This window comes from Leptosomus discolor, chromosome 7 (genome assembly GCF_034619465.1).
Source record: "Leptosomus discolor isolate bLepDis1 chromosome 7, bLepDis1.hap2, whole genome shotgun sequence".
Lineage (NCBI taxonomy): Eukaryota > Metazoa > Chordata > Aves > Leptosomiformes > Leptosomidae > Leptosomus > Leptosomus discolor.
This window is the reverse complement of record NC_141397.1, coordinates 12733261-12747128: the sequence shown is the minus strand read 5'-3', so window position 1 is coordinate 12747128 and position 13868 is coordinate 12733261. Positions and strand designations below refer to the sequence as shown.

Here is a 13868-nt window from a genome sequence, read left to right as displayed (position 1 = left end):
ATCCCAAACACACTTTCACATTTACATTTGGCTGTCATTGCCATTGTAAGAAAGGGTGGTATGCTTTGGAGAGGAAGGCTAGGGACTTTTCTTTTGAGTTAACTAGTCAGCTTTCTAGCCTGCTTCACTAGGCAGCAGCATGAACACACTACAGAGAAGGGGTGTTGCAAGAGAGGAGCAGGATTAGCCCAAGCAGAGGAAAGAAGATGGAAGTACAATACACGTTGAGAGGTTTGATTACACAAATCTAATACAGTCTGCCATGGAAAGCGACATGGGCCCATATCATCGCCACGCTTTTCTCCTGGCCATGTACTCCTGCTGCTTGCCCTCTTGACAGCTCTGGCACTTGTCTGCCCCAACAATGACATTCAGCTCATTATTCTGGCAAAAAGCCGACCCAGTGAAAATAAGTAATGCCATGTTAGATAAGCGATCTAAGTCAGCTCACTCTGCAGGCAGGCAAGCATCAGGCACCTAGGCGAGGGAGGGAGTGGATTAAGCAGAACCAAATCTTTTCAAGATGCAGCTGTTGAAGTTGGCTTTCTTAAGCATAGAGCATTTTCTTAATTATATTTCAATATTGGGAAGTAGTAGTTATTTTGCTTATTAAAATTTGAAAGAGATAAATTAAAAGAACATAGGGTTCATCACTGTGAAACAGACTGGTTATATATGGATAGTTGTAGTCATTGTGCTGAGGGGAGAGAATCAGTAGAATAAAACATCTAGAGCATACACCAAACTCATTTTTCCTTAAGGATTTTTCATAGAAGTAAGATACAGCCTGAGGTTCTTATCTCACTGTGTCAGGGGATTAGAACTGAGATTTTTCTCTTGTGGCAGAGAAACAGCCTGGTTATGAAGCTTGGATCTAGATACACATATCCTCAAGTCTTACGGGTGATTGAATTTAGGATTATGCTTTGAGCACACTGTAAATGTTGCAGCTTAATACATTGTATAGATAAATGTAGTTAAAGGAAAGGCTGTATCTGAAGAGAAATTGTTTAGGAGAAAGCCTAGAAAGCTATTGACCCAATATTTCAATTTAGTGTGAGCGAATGAGCAGATTAATACGACAGCTTTCTTTTATTGACTCAGCGTTTAGCATTTTAAGGAGTTTGACCTGCAAACTGAATAAAAGACCAGTTTTCATTTACAGTAGGAAAATAATTTATTGTATGTTGTGGAAATGATAATAAAAATGTGCTCCAGTGGAAGGTATAACCCACGTTGTAAACTGATGCTACCTTTCTCACATAACCATGAGCTAATTTAAGAACGGGACTGCTATTAGGCATGTTAAGTTTTTGTTCATCTCTTTGGTCTTTGGGGTTTTTTACTAAAAACTGAATGCAGGGAGAAGTGCTGTCAGATACTTGGCTAACTTCTGCTGTGTTCCAAATTGTATACAAAGAAAAATCTAATCTTAAAAGGTTGTTTCCAACCGTGTTTCTTAGTTCTAGTGTTTGTGCATGTTACAATGCTTCTTGTAAACAGACATCTTAAAAAGTATAGATTGCTTTAAAAAGTATTAGCTTTTTAGATTAGCTGTTGTCATTTCTCTCAGACCACCTTGTCACCCCTTTTATCAAACTTGAACAAAAATTGCTAGCAATATGACTTGTTTTTAGAATTTTTATGCTAGATGCAGGTCACTTAATACGGCCGGACAACCCTAAAGTTAGTGACCCAAAAGCTGCTAGGAGGTCTGCCAGCTGACAGACCAATATTTGGAGTCCACTCCTGTACTGTGCTGGGTGCTTTCTATTCCTGTTGAGATCCGTGGTTGCTGAAGGTACACAACATCTCAAGAGCAGTAGGATTTGACAGTAAGAAGAGTTTACAGATGTGATTGCAGTTCTAAAAAATATATGTATGCTTAAGGTGGTATTTGTTTTGTTTTTTTAATATACTCTTCTAGGCCTTTGATTGTTATTGGAGGCTCTTCTGACAGAAATCAGGAAACCATGGGAGCTTTCCAAGAATTCCCCCAGGTATGCAGACATACAACTTTCTACAGAAAGGTTGCAGTTAAATAATTGATGTTGTTTCTTCATTAGCGTAGGAATAACAATCGCCCACACTAACATTTCCTAACAGATTTTATAATGCTCTTGATTTGCTTCATCTACTGGTTTAAAATTGACATTGTGTAAATATAGCAGGTTACCTGGAATGTCTTTGTTCATACTCATGTTAGAATTTATGCTCTATTTTAGTTTCTCAGCTGGTGTAAATTGCCTTTGTCTGTCTGTTCTGAGATTGAAAAAAGCAAAATAAACTTTCCAAAAAAAGCAGCATCACTTTCTGGGGAAAAAAAAAAAAAAAGATTTAAGCACTCAGGGGAATGAGTATGGCTTTGGCAGTTTCTACCAGCTGAGGAACTGCATTTTTCTATTTGGTAGTTTTCAACTTGTTGCTTTCCATTTGTTTTTTCTTCCTTTTTTTTCCCCGTTGAAATGAGATGGAAATGAGCAAATCACTTTGGTAAATCATTTTATCATGATATGCATTTATTCAGGTTGAAGCTGGTAGGCTGTACAACAAACTGTCTGTCCGGCCAAGCAGCCTAGAAGTTATTCCTGCTGTTATTGAAAAGGTATGAAAAGGTACTAAATTAGCAACAGAACATCAAGTAACTGTCGTCTCCTGTATGAGTTTTGAGGGTTTATTTTTTTATAGTTGTTACTGTAAATAGTTTGATCCTGCAGATGTTAGGTGATGATTGATCGAGTAAATTAACCACCAGAGTGGTTTTTCCTATGAAAAATGCTATGGACCAGGTTAGAAATAGATTCTGGTCTAATCTGGTCCGATGCTTACTGATCCCTGCAGCATTTTGTTAGCTTCAGTCAGAGCTCGAAAATTTTTATGAAAGAAAAGCTTTTAGGGAGAAATGCAATGACTACAGATGTAATACTACAAACTTTGGCTCTTTTATCACTCTCATTATGTGAAGAAGATTTGGGAAGGGGGGCAATAGAGATGGTTGTGTTTGAATTTTGAGTTTGGTTGTTGGTTTGGTGGGGTTTTTTGAGAGTGAGAGAAAACACATTCTTACCTCAACGCTTCAGAACGGGTTATGGAAGTCTCTTGCTGCTGCTGTAGCAGCAACGCTTCAGCCATGTCAGACGAAATTGTGCATATAATGATACTGTTTCCAGAAGTGCAAAATTCAGCAGGGCATCTACCTGTAATAGAAGAACTGGAATCAGGAGTAATAGAAAATGGAGGCATTGGTTGTCTTGGTTTTTCTCTTTAAATAGAATTCAGCATGACAGTTTAATTTAGTATTTCCAAACACAACAGCTGATAATGCAGCTGTCTCATTGTAAATTAAACAAAGAATGTACAGTGTAATACTGTGCATCTACTCAAAGGCTTCAGCTGGCGTATAGGGGAAAATGTAAATAGCTATCAAAACTTGAATTTATTGATATAAATCAGTCCATGGGAGCTTTCCCTGTGGTGGTTCAGCAATATGAAACAGCATGTTCCTTCTCTGCCTACACAAGGGTTTTCTTGGGTTTTACTCATAAAGATTTTAAAAATCCTTTCAAACAGTGGTTAAAACTGTGATTATCTGTTTTCTAGGCTGTAAGAACAAGCATATATGGTCGTCCAGGTTCCTGCTATATTGACATACCTGGGGATTTTGTGAATCATCAGGTGAATAAGAGCTCTGTCAAGTGCGTAAAGATTGTATTCATTATTTTTCAAGTCACTGAATAAGAGACATCCTAGTTTTAAGTTACTTTTGTATTTTCTTTTCTTAAAACAAGAAAAGGATAAACAAGAGAAATAGATTAAATAATTTGCCACAGGGTTGAAATGATACTAAAAATGCAGCCTCTAAATGTAACGTTCTGTCATAATGTGCGATATAGATTAGTTTGTAATGAAATGTGCAAAAAGGAATTAATTACTATGATGGTAAAATAATGATGTCACTTTGTAAATCTCTGGAACACCACTACCTGTAAGATTAAAGAAGCATGCAAGAAAAACTTCAAAGCCTGTTTTTTAAAATATGTCCTGTTCTGGTGAAAGTTGTGAGTAACACGGTGTATGGCAGCTGTGGGTTTATGCTAAACAATAGGTTTTATCTTTCAACGTTTCTTGTTTTGAATTTTTTAAGAGCCTCTTTTGTTTTGTTTGGCTTCCAGGTATGTGGAATGCTGCCTGCCACCTCCTGTTAGCACAGCTGAATGCTCTGCTGTGTCCGAAGCAGCAACTATCATGGCTCATTCCAAGCAGCCTCTGCTAATCATTGGCAAAGGTAGTGTACTTTGATGTAGCTTTGAACTGTACAAGTCTGGGATAAGAACTCTTCCCCATGAGAGAGCGCCCCTCTCCCTGAGGAGGAAGGAGTAGCAGAGACACCTTGGGACAAACTGACTGTAACCCCCATTCCTGCCCTCCCCTGCCCTACCGCGGGGTCCCTCTCCCGGCAGACAGCTCTCCACCAGCTGCTCCAACGTGAGTCCTTCCCCCAGGGCTGCAGCTCCCCACGAACCGCCCCACCGTGGGGTCCCTCCCGGGGCTGTCGCCCTCCCACCGACGGGCTGCTCCCGCATGGGTTGCCTCGGAGTCACGGCCTGCTTCGGGCCCAGTCCCTGCTCCGGTCTGGGGCCCTCCGCGGGCTGCAGAGCGACCTCTGGGCCACCGCTGATCTCCAGGGGCTGCAGGGGCTCAGCCACCACCCCACCACAGGCCGCAGGGGAACCTCTGCTCCAGCACAGCTCCCCCTCTCCTGCCTCACAACGGCATGCAAGGGGCAATCAAAAAATGACGTGACACAACAAAACGTCATTTCCTGTTGCTGGTTAGAAGTCTCTGCCGCATAATACCAAACTTCACCCACTCAAAATTGTCATTTTAGATAAACAAAATCTCCTGTTTTTCCCTGCCCTGCTTCACAGAAATAACTAAATAGTTCAGATGAAGTCTTTTTTTTAAAAAAAAAGGCATTTGTCAAAAATATGGGAAATTTGAACCCAAGTACCTGTAGCTTGGCATATTTTGTTTTGAGTTCTCCAGAATGAAAAATAACAGTCAGCTTTCGTAATGGGAAATAGTACTTTTTCTGCCACTAATGTAATCAGGTTAATGGAACTTTAAGCGAATACAGTAGGTTTCTGTAGTATTAAGAAGTCACTTTCATTTTATTCAGGTGCTGCTTATTCACGTGCTGAAAACAACATCAGAAAATTGGTGGACCTTTGCGGACTGCCTTTTTTGCCTACACCAATGGCAAAGGGAGTAGTTCCTGATAACCATCCAAATTGTGTAGCTGCAGCAAGATCAACGTAAATATAAAGCAAGGCTTCTAATCCTAACATCTGAGCAACAACTAGGAGTTGTGGTGGTCTGCAGATGCCAGGGAAGACAAAATGCATACAACAAAAAATTTTCAATCACATTTTGCACTTCACTTTAGAGCACTGAAGATCTTGCTTGGAAAGAGACAACAGATTTAGGTGGATCGCTTTCGATAATGCTTAGAATGCTGGCCAGGAGGATAGTTTATCTGAGAGCTAATATTCTGTAACTGTGAAACCTATGGCAAGTAGATGTATCAATGTTGTTAGTATGTATTTCATAACATAAAATGAAACTGGCAAACAGTTTATGTTAAACACTTAGCTTGGTGCACTAGACAAACAACTAGCTCTTTATTTTAACACCATAAACAGAAGCTTCAGATGCACAGATTGCAGTTGAAGTTCTGCTATCTGCTGTCTCTACATGGTGTTTGAAACACACTGTCACTAAATTGCACTTTATTTAAAAGAAAACTACAGTGTCAAAACTACACTGAAGGACTATGTTTAAAGTAACTTATAAGAGGGCTTTTTTGGCTTTGGGCAAAGTTAATGTGAATGGACTCAAAAACCCTACTGGGTATGAATATGCAGAGTCACTTTGCACATGGGGCATTTGTATACTTTGAGATTAAAATACTGCCTGTTGTTGAGCATCTTAGCTTTATCACTGTTAAGCATGCTGTTAAGAAAAATGGAGGATAAAAGAATATACCAAATATTGTCTACCCATCTGAAAGGTAAATTAACAGGAGTCTAAACTGAGAGGTCCACAACAATCTTAATTTTGGCACCCACTGTTGCCAGTGTCACAGTAGTGAGTCTTTTGCTTTAACCTCAGCATCATTATAGCATCTTGTTAGTCTCCTAGTGTAACAATTCCTTTCCCAAACACAGTGTATTAGGAAAATAGTAATTTATTTTCTTCTTGAGTTCCTAAACTCAAGAATGGCTTGATGATTGGCTATGTAAAAGGATACAGGGGTTTGGGGCTAAGCAATCAGCTTAGAGGAAGGAAGGATTATATGTATATTCTGGGGTTTGCTGTGGTGGTTGGGATTACTTCAAATCTTGAAAACACTATTAAATGTAATAATAATTCCTCTTTATGTGATTCTCTTATTTCTCTTTATTAGGGCATTACAGCATGCTGATGTAATTATCTTGCTTGGTGCAAGGTTGAATTGGATTTTGCATTTTGGTCTTCCACCACGGTTTCGACAAGATGTAAAGGTTATTCAGGTAAGCAGGAAATTTATTATCACTTCAATGAAGTCCTCTGTGTTCTAGCATTGCCTAGAGCAATTACAGTAAATTATTTTGGCACTTCATGGGGCAAATACTGCCCTGTGGACAGTGCAGTACAGTGCATATAGTTATGGTAGTTCTCCAGAATTATTTCTGATTTCTTTAATTATATTTTTTACTTCCTTTTTTCTAAAAATGGTTTACAGTGGTGTTCCAGCTGTCAAGGACTTGGTGCTGCTGCAGTGAGGAGGGCAGACTCTTCTGTAGTTGACTAATACAGGATTAGACTCATGATACTTGTGTGACCTTTGGAGCACTGGATTTTCTGTGACTGAAAGCAAATTGTCTTGAAATTGTGAAACCTCTCTCAGCTGGATATTTTTGAAATAGAATTACTTTCAGATCCAGTCAGTCATTATAAGAGCTCAGCCACTCAGAACTATGGTATTAAGAGGAAGAAAGGCTCTTTAACTAGATGTATTTGGCTATCTGCCAGCTCTTATAAAGACAAGTTGTTAAATTGTTTATGTCCTTAAAATCTCTTCCCTTAGAGTTTGTGATCAAAGAGTAGTAGTTGACTCAGTGCGCTGACTGGCTTGCCTTCAGTTATCTGGAGCATAATCACAGGTTGCAAACTTTGCATCTTTTCTAGAGGAATAAAATTAAATTTTAAGCTATAATTCCTTTTGACTTATGAAATAATACATCTTTTATGCTTCCTTTTTCTAAAGAATGTAAAGAAAAATATTTTTTCATCTCAAAGTAGTTTTTTTCACTGTCAAGGATTAGTATTAAAATACTAATTCAGTCCATAGTCTGTGTGACCTGGACTTTAGTCAGCATTCTATGTAACCTTGGAGGTCTCATGCATCACTGATAAAGAAAGTGGGGAAGTTTCTTCAGTGGTCATAACTAACTTTTCAGTTTCTTCATACCAACCAAATTCTTACTGCCAAGTAGCATACACAAGCTTTTCTCAGTAAGAAAATTACTGCTTTGTGTACACTTTAAGGGTATACCTAAGCCTAGATTTTTAGTTCTTGTAGAATTATCACTAAAATCACCTTCTTCTCAAAGTTCCAGTAGTTCTATACTGTCCGCAAGAGTTTGAAAGAAGTAGTCAATTTTAACGTTACCTATGAACTTCTGTTAAGATGGGTATGTACCATAGGATTTTACTTTGAATAAAGGATTTCCTGATGTCATTTCAGTGAAAGGCAGAGGAAGGTATCTGTAGAGCCAAAACAAGGTATGAAGACGTTGGACGGTGTCCCTCACTTGAACCAAAACAAGATTCTCTTTAATATCCTTGAATTAATGGTGGTCTTTCGTTTTGAAATGTAGGTTGATATTTATGCAGAAGAGCTGGGCAATAACGTGAGGCCAGCGACAGTTTTATTAGGTGACATAAACGCTGTGACTAAGCAGGTAACGTAATGTCAGATGTCCTGTTTTGACCATAATTTCCTCTGATTTATGTGAAGTAAGTTACCATTTAAAAAAAAAAAAAAAAGAAAAAAAAGAAAAAAATCATTCAAGGAAACACATTTTTCAGGCAACATATTTATGCTGTGCTTCCAGTCTATTCCCAAACTGAGTGTTAAAGATTCTGATTAGTGTTACCATGATTGTGCTGGGATCTTTCTTGATAACATTATTCTTGATGCTTGTGATTTTTTTGAAAATGTGTTGAAAGAAATCTCTGCAACATTTCAATGTTGTTCCAGCTCTTAGAAGAATTCAGCAAAAGACCAGTGAAATATCCTTCTAATTCAGAGTGGTGGAAGAGGCTGAGAGAGAAAATAATGAACAATGAAGAAAGATCAAAGGTAGCGTTATATTAAAGAAAAGTGGAGGTTTCTTGCCTTAACAGGTACCCATGCACAGTCAGTTTTGTCACTGTCTATATCCAAGCTCCTCAGTTACTTCTGACATTCATGTCACCCAGACTGTGAAAATTTATACATTGTGGTACAGGCTTACTCTTGTCAGGGTTATGAACTGCGAGTCAAGTCTTAATACTTAACTGTAAGTTAAGTACTCTAGGTTTTGTATAAATTTTAACTGTGAGGAAGTCATTGAACTTTGGGATTGGGTTCTTAAAGCCAGTAGAAGACCACAGCCAGAGCTGCTGTCTTACAGGCAGTGACTTCTAAGCAATGGACAGGTACTCCAAGTGGAAGCTAGCTTATGTGAAGATACATTCTTAGTTTTCTTCTGTAACTGTGCTGTTTAGCTGTCTAGTAATGCTGGTGGAAGTACAATCTATGTTAAAAGCAAGTAGCTACTAAGGCCAAAAGGCCACAGATGCTTGGCATATGCCTAACTTTAAGCAACTCACTTTCTGCAAGTTCAGATGCGTGATTATGAGACTGGGATCTAAAATCAGTTCCTCCTAGCAGATCACTACCTCCCAGCACACAGGTGACAGCTCACTTAGGGTTATCAATAGTCAGACCTGTATGCAGAAAAATTTCACGTGCCTCTCGGGTTAAACTCAGTTTTAATAGCTTCCTATTAATGATGGGCCGTACAAGGGTTGCTGAGCTGAGTGGGCCTCTGATAAATAGTTGTGTCACCAGGATAGATACAGGAGTGACTTATATCTCTTATTTTTAAGGTATTAGCATTACAGAAATCCCTGCCTATGAATTATTACACAGTCTTTCATCACATCAGAGAGATGATACCCAAGGACTGCATCTTAGTAAGTGAAGGAGCGAACACCATGGACATTGGACGAACTATGCTTCCAAATTACTATCCCCGTCAAAGGTGTGGCATTTTCTTTGTTCTGCTGGCTCAATGCATTAGATCTATGTATAAATGTTTTCATTTAGCTGTGAAGTAGGATGGTCCAGTATTTCTGTAATCCTTTTTAAAGGTGCTAAATAAAAAATAAAAGTTTACTATGTTGGGAGAGGGATTAAGGGAAGTTTTCCACTCATACTGATGTCCTGTTGTAGATTTTAACAGTTCTCTGTGACTTGTCTGTGTGCTCTGCAACAGAATGGTAATAGCTTCTCACTCTTTTGTGGAAAGTGACTGAGGAGCATCAGGTTGAATTCCCCGATCTAGATGTTTATTTCTGTGCTCAGAGTCTGTGGTAAATGCTGAGTTAAAATAAAAAGCAATTGTTGGGATTCTCATGTTGAAAAGAATTCATACGAAGAGTTTTTCTTTGAAACACACTTAAAAATGGAGAAAACTTAAGAAAACTCACTTGGAAAATTTGATTATATATATATTGGGCACACTTTAAAGTAAACCAGCATGCCTAAAATGCAGGCACTCATGAATCACTACGCTTGGTCTAGTTTTAAAGTAAGCAGGAATTAAGTGCTGTTTCTTGAATGGGGGGAAAAAGTGAGTTCTATTGGGTGAGGTGAAACTTCTGATCTGACTGTGCAGCTTGTGCCTTCTTGTGAAAGTAGCGCTAAAGTCCTAAATGAACCTAAATACTACTTCGTAAACAAAAAACCAACCAACCAGTCAGAGAAACATACTTCCAGTAAAGTTGGGGAAAGAGTGTGCTTCCCCCCTCCCTTGTTTAAAATAAGGGCACAGTAACGTTAGTGGTCGTCTTTCCAGATTGCATTGCACGTATCTGAAAGCAAATTTGAAAAGCTAACCCGAGTTCTTTATGTACTTTTATGTCCATTATGTGCTTCTGACTGAAATGATCTAACTTAATTACAGCTTTCAATTTGATTCCAGAAGTTGAACAGAAGACTGAAATTTGAACCACAGTATTTAACCAATGGCTTTCAGACTTCCAGTTATATTTTCAAGGCATTAAATACAAAAGATTTCACGTAGTCTATCTCTACAGTTATTGAATGTTTTTGAAATATTGTTACTATGCAAGCTAAAAGCATACAAGAGCAGTTCTTTATTGTAGTACAACTAATGTATAAGAGTTCTTAATTTTAATTAGACTTCCAATATGTTTATATCACTTAAAACACTTGCAGTCTTCTCAAATGTTTGACTGAATATAATAATCTATACAGCTGGTATCTCTTTGTACCAAGTGTTTATGAAACAGTATTTGAATAGTATATTGCAAATTATTAAAAGTAAAGATAAGACACCATGGATAACTTAAAAGTTTGAGTAGAAATAAAGGAAGAGTAATTCTGTATTCTCCCCTTAGGCTTGATGCAGGTACTTTTGGAACGATGGGAGTCGGACTGGGTTTTGCTGTAGCAGCTGCAACGGTTGCTAAAGACCGAACACCCGAAAAGCGAGTCGTCTGCATAGAAGGAGACAGTGCTTTTGGATTTTCTGGGGTGGAGGTGGAGACTATTTGCAGGTACCTGTGTTTTGCTCAAGAAGAGCCTGATAGGTTGCCAGGATCAATTTAAGTAGAAGGCCAAGGATGCTGCTGTTAGATGGGGTCCTCTTAAAAGCACATGAAAACAAGCCAACAAATCCACATGGTCGTTTGTAGGCTGTCATGACACCGTGTGTTTCCAGTGCTGTCAGTAGATCATGTTTCAGGTGGAAGTGACTTCTTATTGTTTGTTTTCCTTTTCCTTTTAAGGAAAAGAAACACTTTCAACACCTCACAGAAAGGTGCAAGTATTTCAGAGTTCTTCCAAATGCATCTTTTTGTAGATACAACTTGCCAATCGTGATTATTGTAGTAAACAACAATGGGATTTACACTGGTTTGGATGCGGATGCCTGGAAGGAGGTGTCAAAGTCTGGAGATCCTGCTACCTGGTGAGCATCTTCAAAGTAGGTCCTGTTCATTAAGGAAGAAGTGACTGAAATGGTCATTCTCTTCACCTTTAATGCCTTGTGATCCAGATGGAAATTCTTCATTCCGTGAATTTAGTCCTAGGCTAAGTTCATATAAGTAAGAACCCGGTGCCAAAAGCAAGAAACCAGCCTAATTCCAGGCTATTGTTTATGCAACAGCACAGCAGCGAGATGGCTATTCATTGTCTCGGGTTCCTGCGGCAGTTCAGGCCACACAGTACAGAGTTCATAGTGGGCTAACCTCCGAAATCATGATAATCTCCAAAATTACCTGGGACTTGTGTTCCAAGTTTACGCTGGGCTTCTGCTTCTGGAGCTGAGATCTTGGTACCAAGAGATGGTAGGCTAAAGCTTTGCTCAGGAATATCTCCAGGAAAGGAAAATGAGTCTGCTACCCTATAACCATAGCTTAAGTGGTATAGGAGACATAGTTCTTGCAGCCCAGAAGAATTCATCAGGCTTGCACAATAATCATCTCACACTTTAAAAATCAGTGCTGAAGTAATTAAATTGGTCAGTCTGGCAACTCTTCCCTGCGGTTAATCTGAGGGTTTTCGTTCCGTTACAGTGTACCTCCTGTTTCTCTCCTGCCAAATTCACACTATGAGGAAATGATGTCTGCCTTTGGAGGTAAAGGTTACTTTGTTAAAACACCGGAAGAATTGCAGAATGCTCTGAAAGCAAGTGTGACTGACGAGAAAACACCTTCCCTTATAAATGTAATGGTTGATCCACAGTCTGAGAGAAAGAAGCAGGTATGTATGTTTTCCGTTTTCTGCAAGCTTCATGTAGGCGAGCCTCTGGAACCTTCAGGAAGTATCACTTAAACTGCAGAGAGTGCAGAGGAAGCTGCAATGGAGAAAGATTGTCTGGATCTGGGTGATAGCAGAGTAAGAGCTTTTACACTGTGCCATCTGCTTTCCTTATGGTTTTTGTTTGGGTCTGGTTTTTCCCATTGGCTCTTATTAATGCAAAATGTCTTTCGTGACTGTTTCCAGGATTTATGGTTGTTCCTTTTCGCTCCTGACAAAAGGAGACAAAACGTTTTTGGGCAGTCTGTCTTTCCTGTGGGTTCCACCTGGTAGTTGATACATATTTGTATCCTGTTCCTCTTACTGTTTGTCCATTCTGATATGATTTTATTCTAAGGTGTGTTTTCTTTTGCTTCCAGGAATTTCCCTGGCTGACTCGTTCTAACCTGTAGTAGAAGATGAAGATAATGGTGGTACAAGCAAGTGCATTAAGGAAAACTAATTTGCTTTCTGGAAGCGGAACTGGTACAGCTCTATTGCACATAAGCATTGGAACAAAGTGGGATTTTAGAAGTGCTGTTAGAGGAGTCTTCAAATGCTGGAATTACATAATTGTAAAATGAAAAAGACACCTATGAACATATACCAGACCTTCTAGCAGAAACACTGTTGATAAAGTTACGTACTTTCTCTTTCAGTCAGTCGTACCCATCAAGATTCGTGAATTAAAATTTTGGAGGTTCTGGACAACGGGAGTGAGCTGATGGTTTTATGCTGACAGAAACATAGAGTTCTTTGACAGTCTGCAGTTATAGTGGCTTCATTTTTAACTGACAACCAGCATGCTACTTGTTAGAGACTTTGTCCTGTAAGGACCAAAACAAAACATCTTGTTGTGAAAAAATGCTGATTGGCCTCATTATGCATTGAAGCCCATTGGGTTGGTAGTCACTTCATAATTTTACAGGTTGCTTTTTCAGCTTCTGCTGCAGGTAGAGGTAGTGTATTAAAACCGCAGACTTACTCAAGGGCTGAGTTTCTGTCTGTTGCATTTGTTTTCCTTCACTGGGACTTACGGTGCTTGTAGGGAAAAAAAAAAGGCATTTTGTTTGAAGCTTTGCTCTTTGCAAAGGCACTGTCATCCCTGTAGGCTGAAAACAGGACTGGATTTATCAGTGAGATTTCCAGGATTAACAGATTGTAAATCTTTATAATTGGAAGCATTTAAAAAACCCACAACAACAAAAGAATAAAAAACCCCACCAAAACTCAAAACTAAACCAAACCCCACTCCCCAGATTAACCAAAAAAACCCCAAAACCTGTTAGGCAGAGGAATGTCTCTGCACACTCGTGCAGAAAGATGGTGCCTGATGTGAGCAAGAGAACCGCAGCCTGACGGAGGTACCACTGCTTGCTACGTGTGTGGGAATAGCCATGTGACACTATGAATGCTTGAGTCAGGAAAGGTGATATCCTTAGGAGGGCTGAGGAGTGTGAAAAGGTACAGTCCGTAGAACAGCTACAACTCAGCAACGGGTGTGAGGCTGCTAATTCAGTGGAGGTGCTCTGTTCTCTGTGGGACTCTGCAAGGGATGTGGAACAACTTTGGGTCCTGTCACCAGTTTTGTTTATTCTTCCGTTCAGCGCTCAGAAACTGCTTTTCCTATGTTGCCGTGATTAAGCACAATCCAGTAGGATGATGTAAAACATCTGTAATAGGTAATGCTGGGGCTGACCGCAGGGGAGATCATTTGCGCTGGGGAAGCAAA

The 13868-nt window shown here is 39.3% G+C and overlaps 1 protein-coding gene across 1 annotated transcript in view; it reads left to right on the top strand.

The window, feature by feature from the left end:
- Window positions 1-13868, top strand: part of HACL1 (2-hydroxyacyl-CoA lyase 1) — a 19803-nt gene extending 5935 nt beyond the window's left edge. The window contains exons 5-17 of the mRNA XM_086467887.1: window positions 1928-2000; window positions 2528-2605; window positions 3601-3695; window positions 4173-4285; window positions 5180-5315; window positions 6467-6572; window positions 7923-8006; window positions 8306-8407; window positions 9199-9353; window positions 10735-10893; window positions 11199-11306; window positions 11914-12100; window positions 12517-13868. Coding sequence (XP_086324013.1) covers window positions 1928-2000; window positions 2528-2605; window positions 3601-3695; window positions 4173-4285; window positions 5180-5315; window positions 6467-6572; window positions 7923-8006; window positions 8306-8407; window positions 9199-9353; window positions 10735-10893; window positions 11199-11306; window positions 11914-12100; window positions 12517-12549 — 1429 coding nt within the window. The 3' untranslated portion in view covers window positions 12550-13868. The remainder of the gene's footprint in view (window positions 1-1927; window positions 2001-2527; window positions 2606-3600; window positions 3696-4172; window positions 4286-5179; window positions 5316-6466; window positions 6573-7922; window positions 8007-8305; window positions 8408-9198; window positions 9354-10734; window positions 10894-11198; window positions 11307-11913; window positions 12101-12516) is intronic.